The sequence below is a fragment of the Nanorana parkeri genome, unplaced genomic scaffold, assembly GCF_000935625.1.
Source record: "Nanorana parkeri isolate BGI_ZX_2015 unplaced genomic scaffold, ASM93562v1 scaffold499, whole genome shotgun sequence".
Taxonomy (NCBI): Eukaryota; Metazoa; Chordata; class Amphibia; order Anura; family Dicroglossidae; genus Nanorana; species Nanorana parkeri.
Genome location: NW_017306767.1, coordinates 386,130 through 396,766, shown reverse-complemented (window position 1 = coordinate 396,766; position 10,637 = coordinate 386,130). Strand labels below are relative to the sequence as shown.

Here is a 10,637-nt window from a genome sequence, read left to right as displayed (position 1 = left end):
TATATAGATTAATAAAGATGTAGGAAGATCTTTTTGTTTTAAAGTGGCCCTGTCATTTACAAAAATCTTAAAATAAACTATTTGTAAATACTTTTGGTTCCGCATTGTGTTCTGTAGTTCCTCCCACTGACAGGGGTGTCCTGAGGCCGGGCGTCACACCCCACAGTGACGTCATCGCGCAACGCACGTGACATCACCACACGCGTGCACGATGACGTCATTGCGCATGTGCGGCCATCTAATTGACGCCTGCTGGCGGCCATCTTGGTAATGGACGCCGGCAGAGAGAGGAGGAGACGTTCACCCGGCGGGATGAGGTATGCCGCCGGGTCCCCTCCACTCTCGGCCCATGACCGAGTGCCCGACTTTTTAGAGGGGGTGGCACCAAAATGACTGCCAGTCATTTTGGTGTCACCCCTCCAATGGTGTCACCCGGGTGCGGGCCACACCCCCCCTTGTGACGCCACTGCCTCTATGTCAGTACTGTAGGCGGTCAATGGGATCATGGCAATGGACCCAGAGCCTGACCCTACCAGAAGTATGACCTCCGGCAGCGAGTTCTGTTCGGCCTTATTCACACACAACGCAAGAGCAAAATTGTATATTGCGTATATACGCGTAAATGCAATCCCAGAATGCATCATTCATAATAGAAATTTTAATGAATTGTACACGCGTATGTGCGTATATGCGCAGAAACACGCAGAAATACTCTGCCCGGACGCATCTCGGTTCCATTCTGGTTTTGCGCATTGTTGCGCTATGCAAATATACGGCTCCATACGCGGCTATGTGTATGGAGCCATTTATTTGCATATAGTACAATACACACATGCGCGCGTATATACGCGCGGCAGTGTGAATGAGGCCTTCATCAGAGTCGTGCTCCATGGCGTGGGAAGTCGGGGAAGTAAGTAAATATCTTTTTTTTTTTAGCCTTTATTTCTATATTAAATTGGGCTTTGCTTTTTTTTTTTTATTGTTCTTATGAAAGTGCATCAGTATTTATATTCTGCGGGTGGTTTATGTAACTAGAGACGCACCCCAGCCAAAACTTTAGTTTTGAATAGAGTGGGGACGGTTAGACGCTCAGTCATGCTTTTGTTGCCTTGGGTGACCCCATTGGGGAGATTTTCCCTCGCCTCTTCCCAGGACAGGGATTGTTCAAAGTTCTGTCAATGGTTTTTAATTGGTGTCTGCGGGCTTCCTGTTGTGGTAACAGCCACTCCCCCAATTTCTTGTACGGGTGTCACAGGGACAGGAAGTAAGGGAACCCCCACCTAAGGGGGTCAGAAATTCTGACTCAGAATCCACTTTTGCAACCAGTACCTGAAGCTAACATCAGCAGAGGAGCAGCCTTACTCTTCTGAGGCCACCATCTTTTCCAGACAGCACCTCAAACCTCAAACCCGAATGAAGGGGGTATCATACAAACTTGCAATCGCGTTGGGAATTTGTATATTGTTGATGATAAAATAGTTCCGGACTATTGGTGTGGCGCTCTTGTCTCTCCCTAAACTTCTGCATCTCACTCAAGGAGCACCACTTTCGTGGCCAAGATCGGGGTAATAAGAGTCATTGCATTCCACAAAATGAACTTTATTCTACAATGGCCGGTAGGGGGAGAAGACTGGGCACCAGTACTGTCTGTGGTCTCCCTGCAGCTGATCTTTCCCTATTACTGACTTACCACGCCTTGTTCTGCTATATGTCTCTGTGTGGAGGCGGCCATCTTGGTAGAGGCAGGGATTTGCTTCCTTATGTCAGAGCCTCCGGCAAGGAGAACAGTGAGCAGGACACTAGTGACAACGTCATATTTCTTTCAGAATCTCCTGAGACTAGCAGTCAGAGGCAGCAGTGCCTTAGATCTCACACTGCAGATATATAGCATAGGTGGCAACTGCTGGGAACATCTCACAACTTAATACTGTGTCCTGGGCAATCTCCCAGGATCACACTTGTCACCCTTATCTGAGTTACTGCGCATAAGGCATCTGCATTTGTTGCAGTGACCGGTGGCCATGAGTTGCTGGTCTCCGCATAATAGGTGGGGGTTGGGAAGGTCACCCCAGTAAATGGGCATGGTCTGGATGGGACTGCCCGCTCACTAGGGGGGCCTGAGCTAGGCTGTGGGTGGGATTATCTGTGTCCCTAGGACCAGGACTGAAATATTGGTAAGTATGGTTAGTGATGAGCTTGCAGGTATAGGAGTGCCTAGGCGCACTTACAGGACGCGCTCTGCTATTTCTCAGGAGGAATTCTTGACAAAAGGAACATTGTTCAATATTTCTGTGAAGGTTCTCATTCATACAGGTCATGGTATATCTGTAAAAAAAATATGTCAAGGCAACTGGACTGGCTGTATTTTTCTTGAAGACGTTTCGCTGGTCATCCAACCAGCTTTCTCAATTCAGAATTTGAGAAAGCTGGTCGGATGACCAGTGAAACGTCTTCAAGAAAACTACAGCCAGTCCAGTTGCCTTGACATATTTTTTTTTACAGATAAACATTGTTCAAAGTTCTGCTTACACACAATTCTTCTCTTACAGGCGGGCCGGCGGATGCCATCTATAAGCGCTGGATCCCCAACACCAATTTCGAGAATGCGTCAAACTGGGCCGGACAGAGGCTCCCCTGCCCCCAGGATGAGGCTGTTTTTGCAAGCAACAAGGTACATGTTATTTATCTTTGGGGTGCACTGGAAATAGCTGTGTGAAAAAAATTACTCTGGGGTCAGGGGGGGCAGGAAGATTGTTGAATGCGATTATTATTACGACATGCTAGTGGGTTCGGGATAGATGGGCAGACGACATAGGCCACGGCCCATTTTCTCTTTGAGGGTAAACGATGAAGATTAAACAAGCATGCAGACAAGCAGTCCCAATTTACAGAATTCATTGGCTGGGTTTCAAGTGGGGTTAGGATGGCAGCCCTGGAATGTGCACCTATAAAAACAAGTTAGTCATGGCAGCTTCTGTATTTCTATCCTCAAGTATTCCCTTGAAGCATCATGCCTCAGAAATGTTGCTGCTGGAGAACTGCCTAAATACTGGTGATGACCATAGAGGGGATGACTACAGAGGGGATGACCATAGAGGGAATGACCATAAAGGGGATGACCACAGAGGGGATGATTTATAAAAAATTCACACCTGTCATATGCTGGGTGAATGCAGTTTGCACAATGGTGCTACCACTAGAGGGAGCTGAGGAGCATAGGGAATTTCCAATGCTCCTTGGCTCCATCTAGTGGCGGAAACAGCGTATGCCTGGGTTGGCGTTTTATAATTCCCCATAGTGTCTGCGTATGCTGCAAGCAGGAACCCTTTTCATTTTTATCTTAAATGGGTGAAGCTGGTGCAAAAACGGTTCCTCTCGAGTGTATACGAAAGTAGGGGTGACCCTCCGTGTGACATCACTGCCCCAATAACTAAGTGCCCGCTTATTAGGTTGGCACCTTATAAAGAAGCATATTAATTCCTTGTTGGGCCATGCACGTCACCCGGGGGGCAGGGATTCCTGTCCCTTAAAGTCCCGGGGTGTTAAATGTTAGATCCCCATTGGATCCAGTGGGGGTTGGGCAGGTGGTATAAGGGGGTCCTTTAAAAAATAGTTCACTTGGGATAGCTGGAGATCCATCAGGATTGGCTCATCCCTCGGGGTGCTCACGTGGAATCCACTTCCAGGAAGGGTTAGAAAAGGATGATATGTGATTGGTATGGGCGATGCCAACACTTCCTCTTGCCCAGGTTTGATCTCTGATGTCCCAAGGTGTCGGACTCGTCTATCTGATATTTAATTAGTAACTCGTTCTTCGTCTCTTTGCAGGAAGTCTCGGTCCTGGTCCAGTCAGCGCATTCCCTGAAGAGTCTGGTGAGAAACCCAACCGGGAAGGTTTATTATGTATTGTGTAAGGCCGGATTGTGTTTTACATTGAATTAATGGAAAAGCATCAAAACGCATGGCAATGGGCTTTTGTAGTACTGCAAGCCAACCGAGGTCAACATGCATCATGACGCACAACGCAACATTAATGCACGTGACGTGTGCTATGACACGCAATGTAAAGTGCATCACAATGTGCGCTGACCTGATGTCTTATGAATATATAATTGTTTCTCCCCTCCGGCATCTAATATGGGGCCAAGCATGTTGGGGGAGTTTTGTTTTTCCCCAGAGATATCAAAGTATAAAGCTGGCCAGAAGTTTGGCTGATTCCTGTGATTCTGAGGAAATTCTAACCACGGGTAACCCTGGCGGCACCACCCGGCTCAACAAACTTCAACTGATTAAAGGAGGAGGAACACTGCTGGCTGAACATTGACCGTCACTGTCATGGCCACCGGCTGTCTGAATGCTGAGGGAGAGAGAGAGGGGGGGGGGAGAGAAGATAGAGGGAGAGAGGGGGGGGAAGAGAGAGAGAAAGAGGGGAAGATAGAGAGAAGATAGAGAGAGAGAGGGGGGGGAAGAGAGAGAGAATATAGATGAGAGGGAGAAGAGAGGGGAAGAGAGAAGAGAGAGAGAGAGGGGGAGGAGAGATAGATAGATGGATGGATAGATGGATGGACGGATGGATGGATAGATAGAGAGATAGATGGATAGATAGAGAGATAGATGGATAGATCGATGGATAGATGGATAGATAGAGAGATAGATCGATGGATGGATGGATGGATAGATAGAGAGATAGATGAATGGATAGATAGAGAGATAGATGGATAGATAGAGAGATAGATGGATAGATCGATGGATAGATCGATGGATGGATGGATAGATAGAGAGATAGATCGATGGATGGATGGATGGACGGATAGATGGATGGATAGATGGATGGATAGATGGATAGATCGATCGATGGATGGATAGATAGAGAGATTGGATGGATGGATGGATAGATGGATGGATGGATAGATAGAGAGATAGATGGATGGATAGATGGATGGATAGATCGATGGATAGATGGAGAGATAGAGAGATAGACGGATGGATAGATAGAGAGATAGATGGATGGATGGATGGATGGACGGATGGATGGATAGATAGATGGATAGATGGATGGATAGATAGAGAGATAGATGGATGGATAGATGGATGGATAGATCGATGGATAGATGGAGAGATAGAGAGATAGACGGATGGATAGATAGAGAGATAGATGGATGGATGGATGGATGGACGGATGGATGGATAGATAGATGGATAGATGGATGGATAGATAGAGAGATAGATGGATAGATAGATAATAGATAGATGGATGGATAGATAGATGGATAGATGGATGGATAGATAGAGAGATGGATGGATGGATGGACGGATGGATGGATAGATAGATGGATAGATGGATGGATAGATAGAGAGATAGATGGATAGATCGATGGATAGATGGATGGACGGATGGATGGATAGATAGATGGATAGATGGATGGATAGATAGAGAGATAGATGGATAGATCGATGGATAGATGGAGAGATAGAGAGATAGATACATAATAGATGGATGGATGGATGGATGGATGGATACAGACGGACGGACGGATTGTAGAGAGGAAGGATTTTTGGGCAGCACAAGTTACCCAGAAATAGCTGTAAATCTTAAAGGGGAAGTGCAGTGGTCTTGTTCTGTTCTGTCACATGGTGCACTCAGGACGATGGACCTCCGGGGCGTTGCGGGTTCTCTATAGATCCCTGGCGGCGGACGCAGTTTCCTCGTACGATGCACCTAATAAGGTTTCACTTCTTCTTTTGGGGTCATTATCTCACAGAAGTTACTGAGGACAAAGTTCTTTTGCTGGTTTCATATTTGTTTTCCTTTTGCACATTTGTTCTATTTATAAATATTTTCTCAGTACTATTTGCCGTTCCCGTTCACCAGTCTGAATGTTTCGGGTTGCTGCTATAATGAAGTGTCCTGAAAATGCCAGTTGCTTGGCTGTTCTAATACCTCTGATAATTAAAGAGACCCGGTCACGTCTCTGAAGGGTATATGCTGCAGTAGAACAGCGGCCCTCAAGCTTTTTTTGGCACCAGGGATCCTCCCCCAGTGATCAGTCTGCTACAGGCAGGAGAAGATCAGTCTGCTGCAGCCAGGAGGAAGTATTTCCTCAGTCTCCCCTCCCCCAGTGATCAGTCTGCTGCAGGCAGGAGGAAGCATTTCCTCAGTCTCCATCCCCCAGTAATCAGTCTGCTGCAGCCAGGAGGAAGTATTTCCTCAGTCTCCCCTCCCCCAGTGATCAGTCTGCTGCAGGCAGGAGGAAGCATTTCCTCAGTCTCCCCTCCCCCAGTGATCACTCTGCTGCAAGCAGGAGAAGCATGTGTCCGACATTTGTGTACTGCGATCTCTATGAGAGGTAATAAATACCAGGAAGTCTTACACTGACACATGACTTACAGTAGTACTCGGCGTGTAGAATATGTCCCATGTGCGTTCCACTTAAAATTCCACTTGCAGCCCTTTGGCGCTGACGTCGCTCCCAGGATTACGTTTCCATAGACGTACGGGAAGACAGTCTTGCGAGCCAGAGAAGCGCAAATTGAAATTGTTTCAAAGCGTCTTCATAAATAGATGAGATATTCGGGATGGCATCCCGTGCCCCAGCCCCGCCCCCCGGCTCTGCCCCGAGCCTCCAAGTTTAGAGCAAGTGGTACTATATAAAGTTGGCCGCGGTTTGCTGGAGCCCGCCGGGAGACCACAAAGAATGCGCTTGTTCCACCGTCACCCCGTGGGCAGGGATTTCCCTAGGATTCTAAGCATGTGCGCTTTATAAACAGACGCTGCGCTCACAGCCGGATCGCGTTTCAGGACGCAGGAGTCAAAACAAGGCGAGGAACTTCAAAAAGCTGGAAAACCCCTCCAAAGGATGAACAACAAAAAAGTCAAATGGTCAAAAGAGGAAAAACATCGCCGTTCCATCGCCGCCATGAAGAGCGTTATTTAAAGGGGCAGCCCAACCAAAGGAGCCGCTGAGCACACTCGCTGTACTGAATGTACTTAAAGGGGAACTCCGGCCTTCCCTTCAGTCTTGCACGGTTGCACCGGCACTTCTCCTGGACTGAAATGGCTTCCTCTGATGTCGCTGCACACTGAGAGCTCCTCACAATGTACATTAGAAGCTGCAGCAAGTCAGAGCCCGCCTCACTTCCTGTTCAGCGTCCCCAGCCTGACTGTCCCTGACCCGCCCCTTTTCATTCATTGGATTTCAGTTCTTCAATCACGGAAGCTCAGCGTCACATGTGGGCGGTCTGTATGCAAATATAGCCTGCCTAGGAACGCCCACTTCTCCAGAGTGACACCAGCACGGGACACGGGTTCACTTACACAGGAGCGTTTTGCTGCACGTTCCCCCGAAGCGTGACAACGCTCAGCGTGCAGAATCCCATGAGTTCCCATGGTACCCGTTATCACCTGAGCGCTCTGACGCTTGTATCGCATAAAAGTACACGAGCTTACGTGCGTTTTTCAGGTGCTCCCATTGATGTCCGTGGGACCAAAAACGCACGGTTCTGCCCTAAAGAGGTTCATTTTAGCGCTACAAGTGAACAGGCACCATTTAAAATAATGGGATTCTTCATGTTGAGCGTTGTTGCGCTTTGGGGGGCGTGATGAAAGGCGCGGCTGCGTGTTTTTCTCCTCCTCTAGTAGCCGGCTTTCCATTGGCAAAAAAGGGCCGATGTTGCCCAGTTCCACCCCAGCTGGAGGGCCGATGTTGCCCAGTTCTACCCCAGCTGGAGGGCCGATGTTGCCCAGTTCCACCCCAGCTGGGGGGCCGATGTTGCCCAGTTCTACCCCAGCTGGAGGGCTGATGTTGCCCAGTTCTACCCCAGCTGGAGGGCCGATGTTGCCCAGTTCTACCCCAGCTGGAGGGCCGATGTTGCCCAGTTCTACCCCAGCTGGAGGGCCGATGTTGCCCACCTTGGAATAAGTGTTCATATCCCAGAGTCTGTTGATGATTTGTTTTTGGGATTATCCTTCCTGCCCAGAAATCCCAGTGATGGACACGGGTTATTGATTGATGGACACGGGTTATTGATTGATGGACACGGGTTTATTGATTGATGGACACGGGTTTATTGATTGATGGACACGGGTTTATTGATTGATGGACACGGGTCATTGATTGATGGACACAGGTTGTTGATTGATGGACACGGTTTATTGATTGATGGACACGGGGTAATGATTGATGGACACGGTTTATTGATTGATGGACACGGGGTAATGATTGATGGACACGGGTTATTGATTGATGGACACGGGGTAATGATTGATGGACACGGTTTATTGATTGATGGACACGGGGTAATGATTGATGGACACGGTTTATTGATTGATGGACACGGGTTATTGATTGATGGACACGGGTTATTGATTGATGGACACGGAAGAGCAGCGGGCTCCGAGTTGAGCTTTGAGGATGTTTTCTATCCTTAAATTCGGGGATTTCCTGGCAGAAAGATAGGTGGAAACGTTAGAAAATATAGTTTTAGAGATTTCCTGTTGTGTGTTTACTGGAAAAAAAGAAAAGAAAAAGCTACCCGGAATCCCCGGCCCGGCTTCCCAAGGACGGATATGACACACGGGCCTTCCGACTACCCGTCACTGGAGCCTAAAAATTGTCATTTCACAATCAGTTTTTTGGGTCTGGTGTAAAATCTGTATAAACAATTGTACAAATTATCTTTATTTACATTTCATTTAAACATAACTTCCAAAATATTCTATTTATTATATACAGTATACACTATATTACCAAAAGTATTGGGACGCCTGCCTTTACACGCACATGAACTCTAATGGCATCCCAGTCTCAGTCCGTAGGCTTCAATATTGGGCTGGGTCAGTGGAGTCGCTGTCTTCTCTGAAGGATGACACGGGTCTGCTGCTTACCTGTCACTGAAAGCAAAGACCGTCATACTATTGTCTGCTGCAATCTTTATCCTCGCACACATTGCACAGCCAGCAGAGGCGATCAGTATTCATTTTATTGCTGATCTGAGGCTTCCCCGTGCCCCCGGACTCCTTACTGGGCCGTGGGAGGAGCTTGTCACAGTTCCGGGGCTCCTCTATTCTCCATTGTCCAGCTCAGAGATGACACAGTCATGTAAATCCTGGTGTCTGTACAGTTCTTGGCTGTGTTGACAAATGTCTGACACAGATCAGCCCCTGCTGTAGCCTCTCACCTTGTGACTTGTTGCAATGTTGCAGTCTGATCATTGGGGGAGGGGAGACTGAGGAAATGCTTCCTCCTGCACTCTGAAAAATGGCGCTGTATATTGGGACATATCAGGGATTTTTAAAGGTCCTGATGAAAGAAAAAAACACGCACATACAAAGTCCCTGCAATCTCTTATGAGGTGAAATGGCCACTCCTGCTAGCCATAGACCATGTGATCAAAGTTGGCTAGGCTCAAGTCACATGACGTCCGTTCTGGAGCTTTCTATTCATGGCAGGCAAGAATGCTGACGATGATGTGTGATATATTTTTTTTAATGACGGGTTTCAGTTAAAGTACCGCAGCGCTGAATACTGAAAAATGGCCTGGATGGGAAGGGGGTTTAACACCGCGGATGTCAACTGGTTAATGGCGGATGCGGTCTGGCATGATGGCGGTGCCGCCGCGTTAACGAACGACCGTTTGATCAGCGAATCGTTGGCGTCCGACAGATCTTCATCCCGCCGCCGATACTCTACGCCTTTATGATCCGCCGTGTACTGTGATGACATCTGGGCTCGCTGACATGTGAAAAGCGAAAGCGTCTCATTAACTCGCAACCCGGCGCCTGCAAATCACGGCCGTCTGCTGACACAAGCCATGGGTTGCCGTGGCAACGGGTACCTTGAAATTCCATCTTCCTTAGATCGGTATCAGCCTTTAAACAGCTCCTGTACAGAAGGGCGCAAGCTTCGCTCACCGCCTCCGTGGCGGCCTCCGTCTGGCGGTGGAATGATTCAGGAGAGCAGCGGGAGGTAATTGGGACGATATTCATGGAGAGGACGCTCGGGACACGTCAGGATAAAGGGCGCGCTTAAAGGGGACCTGCGCTTTGAATAGCAGCAAGTTCACTTTTAATGGTGGCCCGCGAGCTCGCCTGCCATTCGCTCCCTCCCCCCAAGCCCTTAGTTACGCCATGGGAACACTTAGAGCTTACACAGGGCTGGAGACCTCCTCCTCCCTCCCCCATGTGACTGAGCAGCCAATCAGCAACCACCTCTGCTGTCACATGATAGGAAACCATGCAAATAGCTGAAAAGAGAAAAAAAAAGATAAATTAGCATTTGCAGGGGTTTTTAAAGCATAGGTTCAACTTTTTAGAATGCAAAGGTCAACTAGCCACACCCCCACCGCCACCACCAACGTCGCCGCCACCACCACCACCTCCACGAATAAGACCACCACCTCCACCACCATCACCACTTCCACCGCCACTACCTCCTCCCCCTCCACTACCTCCTCCACCTCCAGAACCATAGTTGGAGCCACCACTGAAATACCCGGGGTTGGTTTTCTGATGGAGTGGTGATGTGACCCCCTTGGGTGCTTGGGTCGTGTAATTGTCCGCCAGGCCTGATAACTAGGAGGAGATCTGTTGCTCCCCAATACTTTTGCCGCGTTGGGTGCAGGAGGTGTGTTGGTGGGTC

General features: G+C 48.4%; 1 protein-coding gene across 1 annotated transcript in view; it reads left to right on the top strand.

Annotated features, from left to right (window-relative positions):
• AMN (amnion associated transmembrane protein) overlaps positions 1-10,637 on the top strand; it is a 31,937-nt gene that overhangs the window by 4,472 nt on the left and 16,828 nt on the right. The window contains exons 2-3 of the mRNA XM_018561081.1: positions 2,550-2,671; positions 3,829-3,873. Of these exons, the coding sequence (XP_018416583.1) occupies positions 2,550-2,671; positions 3,829-3,873 (167 nt within the window). The remainder of the gene's footprint in view (positions 1-2,549; positions 2,672-3,828; positions 3,874-10,637) is intronic.